General features: G+C 50.7%; 2 protein-coding genes across 4 annotated transcripts; one reads left to right on the top strand and one right to left on the bottom strand.

The window, feature by feature from the left end:
* Positions 1–119: 119 nt before the first annotated feature.
* On the top strand, positions 120–6612 carry MYOZ3 (myozenin 3). Of its 3 annotated transcripts, none has more exons than XM_074552176.1 (7): positions 120–315; positions 1197–1283; positions 1588–1751; positions 1996–2070; positions 2173–2320; positions 2594–2765; positions 5171–6612. In XM_074552176.1, exons 2-7 carry the CDS (start codon positions 1253–1255, stop codon positions 5331–5333), a joined length of 753 nt encoding a protein of 250 aa, XP_074408277.1. In that variant the 5' UTR covers positions 120–315; positions 1197–1252; the 3' UTR covers positions 5334–6612. The 3 variants fall into 3 exon arrangements, with proteins under 3 accessions (XP_074408277.1, XP_026647184.2, XP_074408279.1); XM_026791383.2 differs by having other exon boundaries at positions 121–306; XM_074552178.1 differs by lacking the exon at positions 120–315 and having other exon boundaries at positions 1197–1297.
* Positions 6613–7195: 583 nt separating this feature from the next.
* RBM22 (RNA binding motif protein 22) lies at positions 7196–14539 on the bottom strand. Its single transcript, XM_074552175.1, has 11 exons — positions 14388–14539; positions 13641–13694; positions 12711–12740; positions 11516–11648; positions 11156–11256; positions 10820–10992; positions 10087–10287; positions 9438–9602; positions 8944–9032; positions 8308–8439; positions 7196–7639 (listed from the first exon to the last, which is right to left on the bottom strand). The coding sequence occupies exons 1-11, from the start codon at positions 14439–14441 to the stop codon at positions 7509–7511; spliced, it is 1263 nt and encodes a 420-aa protein (XP_074408276.1). The 5' UTR covers positions 14442–14539; the 3' UTR covers positions 7196–7508.
* Between the last annotated feature and the right edge of the window lie 1411 nt (positions 14540–15950).

Genomic DNA, 15950 nt, shown 5'->3' with positions numbered 1-15950 from the left:
GGCATCCTCATCCCTGTGAGTCAGACCTGCTCCACGCTGGGGTGATGGCATCGCAGTCCCCAAGGGTCACAGCCCTGCTCCGCCCCCTTTCTCAGCCAGAAATAACTTCTGTCCCTGGCTGGACCTTGGCATCTGGGCTGGAGCCCAGCACGGCTTGGGGCGAGCAGCAGGAGCCCGAGGGGGCCGGGACGGGCCAGCAGAGGCCACCGGGTGCTGGTGGCTGCAGCTTGGCTTCAGCCTCATCCCCAGCACAGCAAGAGAAGCATCTTCAGTGTCCCAGAAGCATCTGGGGTATCCCCTGGCCAGGTAGGGAAGGTGAGGCCCCACGTGGGGGTCAGCAGGTGGGTGGGTGCACGGGGCTTGGGGATGTCCTTGGAAAAGGGGACAGCACCACTGTGGGGTCAGGGTACAGGCTCCCTGGAGGGGGGCAGAGGGAAGGATGGGGTGCAGGTCCCTGGCTCGTTGTGAGGATGGTCAGTGCTGAGCTCAGAGCTGGCAGGGAGCTGTGCCCGGCACCCCAGCCCCACGGGAACCCCAGCACTGCAGGGCCCTCAGGGGAAGCTGCCCTGCATCAGCCCGAGCTGAGCAGTGCCAGAGGCACCAAACAGGGTGGAACAGCACTTGGGGAGCTGAGTGTCCCAGCAGCAAAGGAGGGCTCTGCTGCAGGTGGGCAGCTCAGGGGGCTCACACTGGAGCTGCTTTCCAGCCACCTCTCCACATTGGAGCAACCCAGCTGAGTGGTGCCATGATCCTTCTTGCTGCTGGCTGGGCTCACCAGTTCCCTGCAGGTTCAGGGCTGCAGCTCCTGCACCCTGGGAGCCAGCAGCTGAAAATAGCTCTGCTAAGGCGGAGGTGCTGGGGGGGCAGTAGCCAGGGCCCCTGCTCAGCCAGCACCTGCTGCTCTGAGGGCACCTAGGGCACAAGGACAACAGCTCACTGGGCAAAGACAGGGGCAAGGACAGTTTCTGCCCTAAAGAAAGGCAGAGAGGAAGAAGGACAGGCAGGGGCTGAGGGACAGTGTGATATGAACATTGTCTATGTCTGTTGAAGGGGACAGAGAGCGGTGCAAGAAGATGCTTAGGGGTGATGCTGGCCAGGAGAGATACTCAGCTGAATCCTAGCACCTCTCTGGGGCATGCCTGGGGCTGACATGTTGCCATGTTTGGTGTCACTCCTGGAGTGCCTTTCTCTTCCAGCCTGACAGGATCTATCCCCCTCGCCCAGAGCTGCCCCAGGAGCACGGCAGCAGGTGATGGCCATCATGAGACCGGGCCCTGAAGATGGTAAGGGGGTGCAGGTGTGTCACCAGCCCCAGGACAGTGCTGCCCTCCCTGCCTAGGGGCCAGACCCAGCTCTGGTTGAGGCCACTTGCCCTGTTTTTGCTGGAACAGTTCATGCACAGGGTGGGAGAGGCTGCTTGAACCTCTGGAGCTCCCTGGCAATTCCTCACACTGAGGAAATGCCAGTCCCTGGTGTGGGCAAACGGCCCAGCCACAAAACAGAGACCCCAAGGAGGGGACACACGGTCTGTGCTGCCTTGGGGGTCCCCAACCGTGCAGCATCCTCAGCTGTAGCTGTGCTCTCCAGCCTCCTCAGAGCCCCAGCTGGACCTGGGGAAGAAGATGAGCACAACACAGGACCTGATGATCGAGGAGCTCTCCCTGCCCAACAACCGTGGCTCCCGGCTCTTCCAGCAGCGCCAGAAGCGCGTGCAGCGCTTTGTCTTTGAGAACCCCAGCGGCTCCAGGCAGGTGGGTCTGAGGCCAGCCCTTCCCTGGCCCTTGCAGCCTTTCCAGGGAAGGAATTCCTGATTCCTGCCAGGGTCAGTGGTCTCTCTGCAGGGCAGCCATGGTTGGCTGACTGCTATGCAGAGGTGAGGGGGGAGGAGAGATGTCCTGGTGGGCTGGGCATGGAGATGGGCAAACATGGGGTTCAACATCCAGGAAAGAGGGGGATGGTGCTGATCCCCCTCTGCACCCACTGACTCTCCTGCAGCTCCCAGGGCAAGGGGCAGGCGGCTCCCACCACCCAGGGAAAGGTGGTCCAGAAGGAACAGTGAATGAGCACATGGTGAGTAGATGGAGGAAGCTCTGAGGTGCTTTCAAACACCCCCTGAGTCCCAAATGGGGCAGGGGGAGCTCCCCCTGTGCCTGTTAACTCTCCCCTCCACAGGCAGGTGAGAATGCTGGGGGCCAGGAGAATTATCACTCTGAGCTCCACGTAGCAGCATCACCCCAAGGTGGCCCCCCACAAGTACCCAAGAAGTCAGAGAAGGTCCTGCACATGAGCAAAGTGCTGAACCCCAGTGCCCTGGCCCCAGGTAAGTCAAAGCTTTCTGCACCTGAACTCAGCTCTGCTGTGATCTCAGCAACATGGAGCTGGAGGCAGTGAGCTGCTGCTTGCTCAGGGGTCTGCCCAGCCCTCCCCCAGAGATTCTATGTGTACAAATATGTATGTATAGACACAGAAACATATATATGTTATAGATACTCATTCCTGCCCCAATAACAGGCCGTGGCCATGCAGAGGCCGGGCTGTTCCCAGCCCCCTGGCTCTGGCCCCAGCACCCACACTGTGTCTCTCCCCTGCACAGGGTACTCCAGCCCACTCAAAGAGATCCCCCATGAGAAGTTCAATGCCACTGCCATCCCCAAGGGCTACCGGTCCCCGTGGCAGGAGCTCTTTGGTGACAGGGACAATGCTGTGTACAGCAAGAACCCGCCGCCCATGAGACCCCCTCCGTGGGACTTCAGGAGCTTCAACAGGTAACAGGGGCTGACACCACCAGCCACAACAGGAGCACCCACCATCCTGCTAGGGAAATGCAACCATTGATGTCCTCTTTATACCCCAGAGGGGCTCAGGATGCTCTTTTCCTACTCAGGAGCTCCTCTGTGGTTCCCTGCTGCCTCCAGCAGCTCTGCCCTAGATCTCCTCTCAGCTCCACTACTGGGCTCACACAGCCTTCAGCAGCTTGATCTCACTGGGTAACGTCAGGGATGAAATTTGGGAGGACCAATTCTTACAAACATGGCCCTGGAGTAGGAATCACTCCAGTTCCCAGCTGGGCTCATCTCTGGGCTTCATGGAGGAATGACACAGTGCCAAGTCTCTTTCCTAATTTCCTTAAGGTATTCAAGCAGCTGCTGGAAGCAGTGGGGGTGTAAGGTTAATCTTCCCACAGAGTGCTAAGAGGTCACCAGATTCCTTCCAAACACCTGCTGGAGCCCAAAGCCTCCAGGCCAGGGCAAGCTCCCTGCCCTGTGGCTGCTTCTGGGGGAGCACAGCTGGTGCCCCCTCACACCCCCAAATTACACTGGGGTCAAGGGTGGGACCCTAGAGCAAAGGCTGCCAAGACAGATCTCCTTTCTGGAAAGGAGTTTAGTGGGGTCCAGGAGATGGGGATCTGCTGGCAGCAAAGCATCTGCAGCCCATGGCAGAACAAGGAGAACTGAAGTTTTAAGCTGAACATCATCCCAGGGAATCAGCAAAAAGAGTCCTGTCTGTCCTCCTCCCTGAAAGCCTCTGTGATGAGGATGGAATTACATTGGCTTTGGTGGCCTGGCCAAAGTCACCTTCCAGTAGCCAAGTTCCCACTGGAGTTTCCCCCTGGGACACAGCACTGGTTTCCAGCAGCCCATGTGCCAACAGCAGCAGCAGCTCCCCAGGGCTGGATTTGAGGCATGCTGTGCTTTCAGCACTTGGCAGAAGGGGCTGTGAGGGACCACAACCCCTCCTTGTGGGAAAAGCCATCCCAAAGGGCAGACATGAGCCTGGCCACCACCGTCCCTTTGCTGCTCTCCTCCCCCTCAGCCCTGGGGCTTTGCCATGTGCTGTCCTTGAGGAGTTAGAGCCAAGGAGGGGCTGCAAGGGGAGGACAAGGAGCTGCTGCAGACACTTGGCTCTTTTCTTTCAACATTTAGCCATGTTTCTGCCTCAGGATTTATTTATGAACAGGGACTGAAGCAAGGGCATGTTTCTGAATAATACTCTACCCTGTACCATTTCTCCCCTCTCACACACTGCCTTTCTATTTTAAGTCTTCAACTGTAATTTAATACAGATGGATGCTAATTTAACTCCAAGCCTCTTGCCACCTCCTCTAATTCTTCAGTGAGGCAGGAAGATTCAGAAAGCGAATCTGCTTTTAACTGGGCTTTTCACAATTTTCCAAGCTTTTAAATCACTTCTCAGTTCAAATACCAAGCCACTGACAAACAAACTTTTTGGAACAAGCTGGCTATCGAAAAGCCAGTGGTCTTGCCTAAGGCTAGCTGAATCCCAGCACAGCTCTCATGGGTCACAGAGCCAGGGCAAGTCCACCATCTCCACAACAACTGCGTTAAAGCAGGCTGATTTATCCACAATTTAAGATATTCAGACTGATGCAAAAAACTGGGCCACCTTGCTAAGATGTGCTGCTTTAAGAGAGAGTGAAAATCAAGCTTTGACAAAGACTCTTTTCCCAAAAGAAAGTTCCTAGAACAAACTTGTCTCATTTGCCTTTCCCCTCTTATTGCAAAACAGTGCCACGTTATTCATGTTCTAGCTGTGCTTCCCAAAGCAAACATTCCCAGTTTTGCCTCACTGATAACTCAGCCCCCATGTGCTGCTCCAAAACCAACATTCTTGGCTTTTTGGGGGCTGGCACACTCTTCCCCAGTCCCTTTCCACATTTCTCCAGAAAGAGATGACAGCTCTTGCCCCCACATTGCTCCTCCTGTTAGTCATTGTTCAGGAGGAGCGGTCCCAAAAGGCAGGATGGAGGCAGGGCCAAGAGAGCTGCATGTGCAGGTGTGATCCAGAGCTGTGTCAGCCCCAGCCCTGTGCAGGACACAGGAGCTGCAGATGAGGCACTCTCAAGACCAGGGGTTTGTCACTGTCACTGGTCTGAGTCTAAGCCCTTCCATGTGCAGAACACTTCCACCAACACCCAGGCATCAAACCCCACTCTTCAGGCTTGAGTTGAGGTGGGCTCTGTACCAGAGAACCACCCCAGTGGGCTGGCAGGGCTCTAACAGTGTCCTGGGGAGGAAGAGGAGGGTTAGGCAATGCAACAGGCATTGCTACATTGTGCTGGGCTCAGTAAATCCAAACTTATTTTTTCTAACCCCTTCACAACATGGCCAGCCTCTCCTTGTGACCAAGTGTGCTTCTCCTTGTGCTGCAGGACCCCAGCCCCGTTTGACAGGGCGTTGGTTGGTGAGCTGTTCTCCCTGCCCACCGTGGAGCTGGATAACCTGAGTGTGCTGGAGGTGATTTCCCACAGGCCCAACTTCAACAGGGTGGCCCAAGGCTGGGTGCGGATCCTGCCGGAGAGCGAAGAGCTGTAGGACGTGTTCCCTTCCCCAAGGCCACGGATGGTTCCCTCACTGGACTCAGATACGCTCACAGGGGAGGGAGGGAGGGCAGGAATCCTCCATGTAAGCTCAGCTGGTGGGCTTGGGTTGTCATCTTTGAGTGGGGTTGGAATGAGCTCGAGTGTGGGACCATTCTGAGCTCCCCTTGCAGTCAGTGCCAAGCCAACCAGCCAAGCCCTCGCTGTTAATCCAGCAGATCCCTGCAAGCTCCCATAGAGCCTGTCCTCTCCCCTGCCTCATGGAAAACAGCAGCACCACCAGCTGCAACACACCAAAGCTGCCTCACTGCATCCTCACTGGCACACGAGACCTGCTCGCACACCTGGTGCTTTTGCAGAGAAATTCCATCTTCAGGACAGCTCTGCATCTGTCATTCCAGTCAGGATGCAGAGAGGAGGTGATAATGGAAGGGCAGCAATAAAACAAGTTACTTGAGGCATTGGCATGCTTAAAGCAGCTACCTTGAGCTTGGCTGGACAACAACAACAAATGTTTACCAATACAGCACAGCCATGATAGAGGGGAGAGGAATGCTGGGAGTTGGAAACTTGTGCTCTGTTTTCCAGAAGCTACTGGCTAGCACTTGGCAGCTATTTCCCCTTCCTACTGCTCTTTGCATGCCTCGCTTGAACATCTAATCCAGGCTCTCTGAGTGACTTATGACAGATTTGCTTCATGTAGTTGGTCAATGATCAGGCTCTGCAGAACCACAGCAGTGTGAGGATGTGCCAGGGTGTTCTGGTAACTTCCACACCAGTGGGAAGGAAAAGCAGCAAGGCTGTGCCTCCAGAGATGTGGAAATCAGCATTGAGGATCCAACTACACCAACATTTCCAGCAGTGACACACAGTGGGACATGCAGCTAACAACAGCCTACAGTCACCAGAATACCTGGGGAACCCCATTCACAAAAACCTCTGACTCAACACAGGCTTCCTTCAATTGCTTTTGTCAGGTTCTTAACATTACCCTTTCTTATACTCCCAAAAGCACCAGGATAAAAGTTCCTTTTTCCACCACTGTGGTTAAATGGGGCAAGTAAACGTTGTGGTAAAATTGCAGTTAGCAGCTGCCTCATTTGTGAAGTTTGTAACGCTGTGCAGAGCAAACCCCACGCAGGGATTCTGCTGCCACAACATATCATTCAGGTGGGAAGCTTTCATTACTCAGTTTCCCACAGAAGCAGGAGGGGGCAAGCAAACAGAAAGAAAAATGGTTTGTTCCTTAGAAACAATAAATCTATGATGCTCAACTGATGCTCTGTTCCAATTCCATTTCTCTCCTCTTTGTCCAGCATCTGCAGAATCTAGGCACCCTGGGTTACTGGCTGGTTACTGGAAATAATAAATAAATTGGGATGATGTGAAGCCTCCTGCATGCCAAATCTGTCACAGCACTCACAGGTCCTGGCTACAGACACTCTGGACCAGAACAGTGCAAATGCCACAGCCTCTCCCATCCACCAGCATGTCCAACACATTCTGGGTGAGCTCTCCCCTGACAAAAGCAGAACTAATTAACCACACCCAAAGCCCAGCTCTTTCTCCAGAGAACACTAGCCTGTGGTGCCACAAGTTCTACTCCTCCTCTGCTTTGTTTTCTTGTCTTTTTTTAACCAAGAAGTCAGGAAAAAGGAGGGAGGAAAATTCTGTATAGTGGTAAGGCCAAACCATGGGTTTGGCAGATCTGATGAACTCGTTTTTCAACTCTTATTCAGTCCTGGTTTAATACCTCATTAGAATAATACATCATTAGTTACCTGACAGAAAAGTCTCTGGTTACATTTTTACAGTCCATAACATTCCAACTGAGGATATCAAATGGCTTGAAAAGGGTTTGGTTTTGTTTTTCCAGAAGTTTATTTCAAAAGTGTGCCAATGGGATACACAGCTAACACTGTAATTCTGGTACCCCAGACCCACAGACCCCTGACAGCCCTTCTGTCTGTCCCCCACCCACCCCCACACTAATAGAAAGACCTGGGACATATCAAGAACCCGATTATAAGTGGAGACACGGAGCTGAGCTTGCCCTGTGGCTGCAAGCAGGGAAATAAGGCATCTCTAGCTCACCCACAGCTCAACATATGGTGCTACCATGGTAACTAGAAAATAACATTGACTTCAAGGATGAGGATGGCAGGACGTGCTAGGGGCTGCTGTGCTTTCCTGCGTGGGCACCCATCCTCTGGGGATCCTGGGATGGGTAGTGGATGGGGCCTGGGGCTCTCATGAAGGGAGGTGGGGGCCCCATGGCGTGGAACATGTGTGGTCCAAAACCTGCAGAAACAAAAGTTGGCAGCTTCAGGCAAAGCAAAAGAAAACCTGATGTATGTGTACTGCTGCTTCAAAGTGCTGACACCACAGCTGGCTGACAGCTGTGCCCACAAAGGTGCACATCTCCCCAAACTCCTGCCCCTCTTTTCAGTACAACTAGGGCCAATCCCTACCCAACACACATCCTTACAAATAAAAGCTGATGGGGGGACTGGGCAGGTGTCTGTAATAGCCATCTAAATGTTTCCTACTCAAACACAGAGCAGAGCAAATGCATCTGTGAGAGTCCAAAATTCCATTAAAAAAAAAAAGTATCTCTGGATAGATATATAGAGAGCCAAGGACAGGCCAGCATTCAACCATCTGCAAAATTACCCTTTGAAGTCTGGGTTAATGTGGCATTTACACAGCCAGCAAAAGCACTGAGTAAGTCTCAGTACCAGTAACCAACGTGCCTAGGAATTTGCAAGCAAATACCAACCACAACAGGCAGCTCAGTTCAATTAAACTGTGCTGACAGCTCAGTTTAGCTCATCCGTTTACACTGTGTGATCAGGGATGAGGAAAATCAGCTCAGGGCATGCATCCCTAGTGCAGCATGGCCTGGCAGGGAGGAAGAGACTGTCTAACACTGAATTTCACACCCCCTCTGGAGGGGGAGGCACAGGTACCTGGAGGCGGCGGTGGAGCGATGCCAGGAGGGGGTGGCAGGGCAATGTTCACCACAGCTGAAGGGCCACTTGGAGGTAGATTGAAGTAATTTGCAGAAGCCTCCTCTTCTGCAGCTGGAGGAGGGGGGAGGGCTGCAGAAAAAGTACACGTGGTTATGGAAAATCTCTCAGGCAAGACAAGCAGAGGTGTCTGCCTTCAGAGATGAAGCAAAACCCACGCTTTCACAAAGGCAAACTGTTGTTACTATTTCATGTATGAACTTGAGTGAGAAGCTGAACTGCCCTGAAACTCCAGTCACCAATTTCCTTCATCTGAAACCAGCTTTGCTTTGTCCATCATACAACATTCACCAAACACTGAAAGCGTGGGTTGCAAGTATCTGTGAGCTAAGGAAGTTGAATTCAGCTTTAACTTTTCACTCATCACATAAAGAACTCTCTTTTCATCAAGGATCTGCTCCTAGACAAAGCTCATCTCCCATCCAGCTGGATGTGCTGCAAACCTCCTGTAACTGCTCTGGGCTCACCACAGCCTCTACCATCCTGAACTGTCACTGCTCCTGAAGTTTAACAGCAGTCTCACTGGTGGAAGTGGGTCACCATTAAGTGTTTCAGGGATGAATACAACTCCCTTACCTCCAGGAAGTCCTGGAACTGGCTCCAGCTTTATCCCCGATTCTGTAGTGCCTTCCTTGTCCTTTTCTTTTCCTCTTGCTGCCTGGGACCTGAAAAACAGACAAAAGTTTGAGAACAAAGATGAGAAAGGCAGGATAAGGAGATATTTACACCACAGTGACTTCACATTATCTATTCCAGATCCATTTCTTCAGGCCAAAGATGAGAAACTCACAGAACATCAGACAGATGGTACCAAGTTTGCGAACAGTGTTTACAGGAGATGGACTAGGAGCAAAGCTACCGAAACTCCTCCATAATCCTCAGCCAAGAAATCCCTTATGCTGTTTGTGTCATCTCCAAGCCAGATCCCATTGTAAAAATAAAACCAAAATGCAAGAGGACCCCAACTATTTACTAAACAAGTATCAACTTCTGCATAATAATCCTGGTGGTCAAGACTGTAAACTGAGAAGAACTTGCAAATCCTCCAGGCTTCCAGTCCCCATGCTCACCTTCCCCATTTGACGTTGAGCCTGCGGCCGTTGATGATGAGTTTGTTGAAGGATTTCTCAGCAGCCACCTCTGCAGCCTGCCTGGTGGCAAACTGGATGAAAGCACATTGCTGCCTCTGCACCACCGTGATCGTCCGGATCTCCCCAAACTGGTAGAAGTGATTTCTGTATGGGACAAAAAAAATTATTACGATTCCCCACTCCTCCTACTCGCAGGGTATAGAGCAGGTGAGATAGGCATGCACAGAAACTTTCTCTTCTCCATTTCCAGTTCAAACTAATAATTAGAAATCAATAATCAATCAGTTAATCATAATTAGCCCTCCATGCAATTATGGAGCAATTAAAGCAGTGCAGCAGCTTCTCTCAGTAGCTAGCTAGAGGATACAGGACCTCCTTGTAAATAGGGTTACACAGTATCCCCAACAGCACAAAGGGATGATTCATCTTTAAAGAGATACATTTTCATCAAAGCATTTGAAATGTGCCTGCCTGTTCTCCAACAAGCTGGCACTCCTCTGCACTTGCCCACCAACCAGTTCCCCATTAAAAAAACGTGAAATCCAGATTTATTTTTGTTCCTCACTTGAAGAGTCATTATCAAAGTGTCAAACAAAAAGGCAAGGTCAATACAAATTCACCAACACACCTGAGATCTGATTCAGTGATGGTATCTCCAAGCCCTCCAACATACAGTGTAGTAATAGTCTTGTCTTCAGGAGGATCTAGACGAGGCATGGTTGATGCTCGTTTCAGAAGTTTGTCAGCCACAGGATCATTAATCCCATAGTAACGATCCTTGATGTTCTGGTCAGCCAGAGGATCATCTGGATCTGTTGGTTTCTCATGTCTAAGGTTCAGCAAACAAAGCACTTTATAACATCAGGGATGACTGAATTGATTAAAATTACTGTAGCTGCCAGTTTCCCTTCTCAAAGCCTCGGGTCAATTATATCCTTAACCCTGTCCACATAAACATGCCAAAATGGAACAAAGCCCTGAAGACTTCAGCTGCAGCCAGGACTGCGTCAAGTTCTGAATGAATGGTGCTTCTGACAGCTCAGCACTCAGCACTACAAAACACAAGAGCTGGGTTTGAAACAGCCTCTTGTTCAAATACAAAGATCTCTGCTTGAGGGGACTGACGCCACAAAGGGGAAAAATTGACTACACAAGAGAAGAGCTGCAGTCACTGCTTTGGCAAAGGACACAGCCAACTTCTCACAAACCAACTTGCCACCACAGAGATTCATTTGCTGGCACTGGATGCAAGTGTTGCCCTGACCCAAATCACTGTCATGTCTCCTGCCCACTGCAGCATCTCCAAGGGAAGCTGCATCTGCCTGTGGTGCAGAGATGGACTGTCCAAGCTGTGTCTGTACCTGTAGGGACACTCCTCTCCTCTCTTGCACTCTCCTTTCACCCAGAAGGAACAGATGTGAGGACGGTTGCGTTTGTAGTATGGAGTGGTTCGGGCCAGCTTCAGCAGCATGTCACTGGTAGAAGTAGCTTTTCCTAGTGCACCAACTGGTCTGGTGCCATCAGAATTGGCTATCTAAAAGCAGGCAGAACACAAATAATTGTTTGTATATCAGCACTGAACGTTAATGCACAGAATCAGAGCAAGCAAGTGGTTTTAAGAGAAGCTAGGTCACTGCTGCCCTTTTCTCCTCACACAGAGGCACCCAAAAACCATGATCATGGCTGGCTACGCTCACCTCTCGCTCCATGTTCTGGGTGTAGTATTCTTTGTTGACGTCAGATTTAGGCATTTCATCCTTAAGGGAGAGTCCTGCATCCCGGACTTGGATAGGCAAACCTAAATTGGAACAAAAAAACCCCAACCAATCCATATGAAGAACAAGCTGAAAGAGCAGAAACAGTGATTTCTGTAACCTGCAGTGACCAGAGGTAAATAATCTGCTGCTCAGGGAAACCACTGTGCCCTTGAACCTCTGAAGAGACAAGACCTGCTCATCCCAAACACTGCGCAGTGCCAATTACATGCACACATTTAAAGTGATTCCACCATTTCAGAGGGCAGCTCCCTGTCCTGGAGGAGGTTTTTGGGTACACACCATACTCCAGGTCGAGCAGGCAGGTCTGACAGACATTCTTCAGCTTGCTGCAGGTCTGGCACACTTCTGTCTTCTTGAAGCGCATCCGCACGCCGGGGCACCAGCGGAACACCGTGAAGGGCCTGGCACAAATCTGGGACACAAAGGGGACACTTGGTTCACCCTGCACACAGCTACTGTCTGCTCCTGGCATGGAAACACACTCCAAACTCATCCAGCCTCTCCAAACTCATCCAGCTTCTCCAAACCATAAACACAACTTCTTGGTCCTAAAACTAAGACTCAGAGCTCAGGAAAAACTCATTTCTAATTGGGGTTTTACTTTGACAGGAGTAAGTGTTAGGGAAGCTGTTTTTCTTTTTGGTTGCTGTTGTTCTTTTTATTTATTGCATTTATTTATTTATTTATTTACTTAAATGCAGATCTACTCAAAGATAAATAAATTCTCTTTGATTCCAGGTGATGTCAGTGTGGAGCTTCCAGAGATGAATTACAATGATGGGCACATCAGGCACCAGCACAGCAGCAACCTGCAGGAGGTTATGAGAGCTTTGGTGCAGAAGAATGATGTTCCCTCTTATCTCATGGAATAATGCATTTGCTTCCTCTGCAGGTACAGCTTGAGCTCATAATACAATCTCAGTATGGGAAGACTCCAAATTATACCTTTTCTCTACCTCAGATGAAAACTGATAAAAGGGCAAAAACCTCCTTTAATTTCCCTCAGTCCAGGCAGCTCTGAGTATTTTTTGCTCTTGGAAATAATTGCGGCTTATTTCTTGGACAGGCAACACAAATCACCAAATAGCATGAATAACATTCACAGTAAAACCCAAACTCCAGGTATTTTGCATTTCTCAGTAAAAACAACCAACTTACAGAAGAAAACATGGACCATTTAAAATGCTGCAATAACTTCACACATAGTACAACAGTATTTGCAAAACCTCATTCTAATAAACATGAAGATTTTTTTACACAGACTCAGGATTTGCTCAATAATTTTACTATTTTAGAACTGACTCTGTCTAACAAGCACATTAGACCAACCTAAAAATTTAAGTAGTTACATAAATATTTTAAGTTAACCCAGATAAGCACTCTTCTGAAGCTGACAGGTTTTTAATCATTAAAATGGATTGTTCCTAGATCTGCACCAATTTTCACAATCTTTCTTCAAAACACACAAACATACCTTGCATTCTTTTCCATATTTTTCTTTGGTCTGAAATATAGAAAAATAAAAATGAAACATATCATTGATATGATAACACAGTAGCTTTTTTTATATTTAGGCTGCATTTAGACTCACTCATCACTATGTATTTGGCTTACACCTTGGAAAGTCAACAGGACAAAAAATATAAATCTTAAATACTCTCAATACATTTTTGGTTTAGAAACTTTCACTGAAAACAGAATACTTTAAGTCCCACCTCCTGTACTGATGAAAGGTGAAAATAAAAAGGAGCATTATCAACTCTTTTTAAGGAAAGATGATGTTACATTAAATAACCCATGGAAACAAACAGCTTTTGAAATATCCCCTACAGTAGCATTAGGGTTCTGTTTCATAAGAACAAGCCAATCTCTCTGAGAAAATTTGTGGAATATGAATGTGAAGGAGATAATGTCAATGTAGGTCATGGGCAATCAGGCCAGGCAGAGAAAAGCAACAGAACATGGACTGACTCACCCTGCACAGAGCAAACCCAGGAAAACGAACGGGAATTTAAACTACCTTCATAAGTCACCTTTAACTTAATTTTAGAGGTGCGTGTTTGTCACATTTTAGAAACTGTACTAATTAGAATTTGAGCAGCTCACTGTCATGTTGGAGCTTGCCAATACTAAAATCTCATTTTCTACCATTTTCTGCACTCCAGACACTGGAGTGGATCATCTTCTCTCCTTTGTGATTGATTTGTTCTTAAATCACACCCCTAACTGTGATATTACACACCAACAATAGCTGAACCAGATGCTGTTGTGCAGAACCAGCTGTTCAGCAGTGTGGGTTCACTTCAGCACCTCCTCCTGTACCCTGCCCTATTTCAGTCCCCAAACCCAGTTTTTGGGCCAGCACAGAGGGAGGGAAGGGCTGCAGGGCCCAACAAGCACCTACCATCCGAATGTAGGGATTTTCTCCAAGACAAGTCTGGCACAGGATAGGGAAATCCTGAATCAAGCAAGAAGAAAATCAGGAATTTTTAACAAGCTCTGCCTCCACAACAGCATTGAAGTCACACTATGAAAAATTATCTAGCTTAACTCAACAGATGATTAAAACATGCAAATGGATTAGGAGACACTGGGAGAGCTGCAAGCCATGACACAGGCCCAGCTTATTGCAGAATGATAATCTGCTAGCTATTATACTTGGCGTAAAACTTAGAATAATCAAGTAAAAATCGTATTCTTGAGATGTGAACCTGTCAGTGCCCGGACTGCAGCAGGCGACACCGCCCCCGTTATCCCTCAGCAGCGATTGCCTGCACTGGGCCCACGCTAGGGAGGCTTCAGCAGGAAGGGACGCGGCCAGGGGCACCCGACGGGCCCAGCGCAGCCCCGCAGCCCCTCAGGGCGGCGCGGGGGAAGGAGCGGCGGGCAGCTCGCTCCCTTTGGGCCGCGGGGAGAGCCGGGGAACGCGGCGGCACAGCCCCAGCCGCAGCTGGCGGGTCCCCAGGGATGGCAGCGGGTCCCCAGGGACGGCAGCGGGTCCCCATGGCGGGTCCCAGCCCCGGGGCCGCCTCCCCGCACCCCGCCTGCCTCGCGGCCTTGCCGCCCCCCGCGCTCCCGCGGCGCAGCCGAGCCCGCCGGCCCAGGCCCGCCCCTCCCGGTTGGCCCGGCCCCTCGCGGCCGCCCCGCTCACCGCATCCTCCCAGTTCTGCCGGTTGTACGTGTTGGAGCCCAGCGATGTGGACATGGCGGCCCCGCTCCGCTGCCGGCAGGCGGCGGCCGGAAGTGACGCCACTTCCACCAGCGCCGTGACGGAAAAGGCGGGCTGCGGCAGCGGTGACGTCACAGCGGCAGGGGGCGCTCCAGGCACGGCTGAACGGGCGAGACCACGAGAAATGAAGGGGGGGAGCACGGGGACGAGACCATTGGGAACGGACGGGGGAGCTCCGCCTTTTGTTTTGTTTAAATAATGATTGTTTTGGAATAAGAGGCAGCGCACAGAATCCGAGAGCCACGTGTGGTTTATTGAAGGTCACTACACAACGTCAAGCACAAGGCAACAGGCGCCTGTCGGGGAGCAGGGACAGAGGCAGGGACACGGCAATTCCTTTCCTATGGCCTACAGCACCTGCGGGGAGGGGAGAGCAGCTCGCGGAGCTCAGAGCGCCACAGCCCAGTGCACCTTTTGTTTGAAGTGAGAAGAGCCCAGGTCACGTTGCCTGCAGCAAACCCCAGGCACAGCTCCAGGCCTGGGTCCTGGGAGGTCTTTCTGTGGTGGTGTCCAAGTGCAGCAGCTGCTTTGGCTACTGAACAGGAGAAGTTGTGGCCAGAGGTGAAGTGCTTTGTTATCCGGACAAGGAAAGCCACAGCAGGCACTAGCACTACACATTAACTACTAACTACAAGTCTCAAACTCATGCTGTACATCTGTGTGTCACCTACACAGAGCTGTAAACGTGATGCCTCGCTGCTTTGAGACCCGCTGCAGGAGCAGGGCTGTGAGCTGTGAGCCCCCAGCACACCACAGCAGGCTCCTTGAGCTAAGGGAGATGTTTTGGGGTGCTGCATCACCCCCTCAGGGAGCAGGCAGCCTCATCCTGCCCCTCCATGCAGAGGATTGGCAGAGCCATGGCACAAGCATCATGCCACAGCCTGGCTGGCTGGTGTTCAAGCCTTTCCCAGCACAGCAGCGTGTCAAAGCCCCTCAGAAATGTTTAACAAAGGTCAAGGTCTGAAGTGGGAATGCTCTGCAGGAAGAGCCATCTCACCTGCCTGCACCAGCCAGTAATTCAGTAATTCAGTCTCCTGGATACACAGCTCTTAATCACCCATTTTAGCTTGGACTGCAGCCAAATTATACCCTGGGTAAATGACCTTCTGGTACAGTGTGTGTCCTTAACACATAATGAGTTTCCACCTTTACACCTCCCTCCCACCCACCCTAACTGGAAAAACAAAGATTACAAACCCAAATCACCACTGTAGCTTTATAATTACCAGAACTAATCTTAACTCTCCAGGTTTCATACCCTCATTGCTACAACCCCTAGCAACACAACATTTACTGAGCTGAGGTCTGCCAGGGAGCCTCTCTGGAGCATCCCTGCCTCTCCAGAGCATTCTGAGAGCTGCAGCAGCACCTGAATTCCCAGCTTGCAGCACATCCTGCTGCCACACCCAGCTGAGATGCAGCAGATTTAGTTGCCAGTCAGATCCATGAACACTACAGTACACTGTGTTTAAAGTTTAAAGGCAA

This window comes from Zonotrichia albicollis, chromosome 15 (genome assembly GCF_047830755.1).
Source record: "Zonotrichia albicollis isolate bZonAlb1 chromosome 15, bZonAlb1.hap1, whole genome shotgun sequence".
Taxonomy (NCBI): domain Eukaryota; kingdom Metazoa; phylum Chordata; class Aves; order Passeriformes; family Passerellidae; genus Zonotrichia; species Zonotrichia albicollis.
This window is presented reverse-complemented; position numbering and strand designations above follow the sequence as displayed.

What these genes read in the sequence shown, in the direction of transcription:
- MYOZ3 (XM_074552176.1), top strand. Translation starts at nt 1,253, where the DNA reads ATGGCCATCATGAGACCGGGCCCTGAAGATG. An exon ending in ACCCCAGCGGCTCCAGGCAG is followed by an intron (nt 1,752 to 1,995) that starts GTGGGTCTGAGG and finishes ACTCTCCTGCAG; the next exon opens with CTCCCAGGGCAAGGGGCAGG. An exon ending in CCCCAGTGCCCTGGCCCCAG is followed by an intron (nt 2,321 to 2,593) that starts GTAAGTCAAAGC and finishes TCCCCTGCACAG; the next exon opens with GGTACTCCAGCCCACTCAAA.
- RBM22 (XM_074552175.1), bottom strand. Translation starts at nt 14,441, where the DNA reads ATGTCCACATCGCTGGGCTCCAACACGTACAACCGGCAGAACTGGGAG. An exon ending in AATATGGAAAAGAATGCAAG is followed by an intron (nt 11,649 to 12,710) that starts GTATGTTTGTGT and finishes TTTGTGTCCCAG; the next exon opens with ATTTGTGCCAGGCCCTTCAC. An exon ending in GGAGAGGAGTGTCCCTACAG is followed by an intron (nt 10,288 to 10,819) that starts GTACAGACACAG and finishes GCTGAACCTTAG; the next exon opens with ACATGAGAAACCAACAGATC.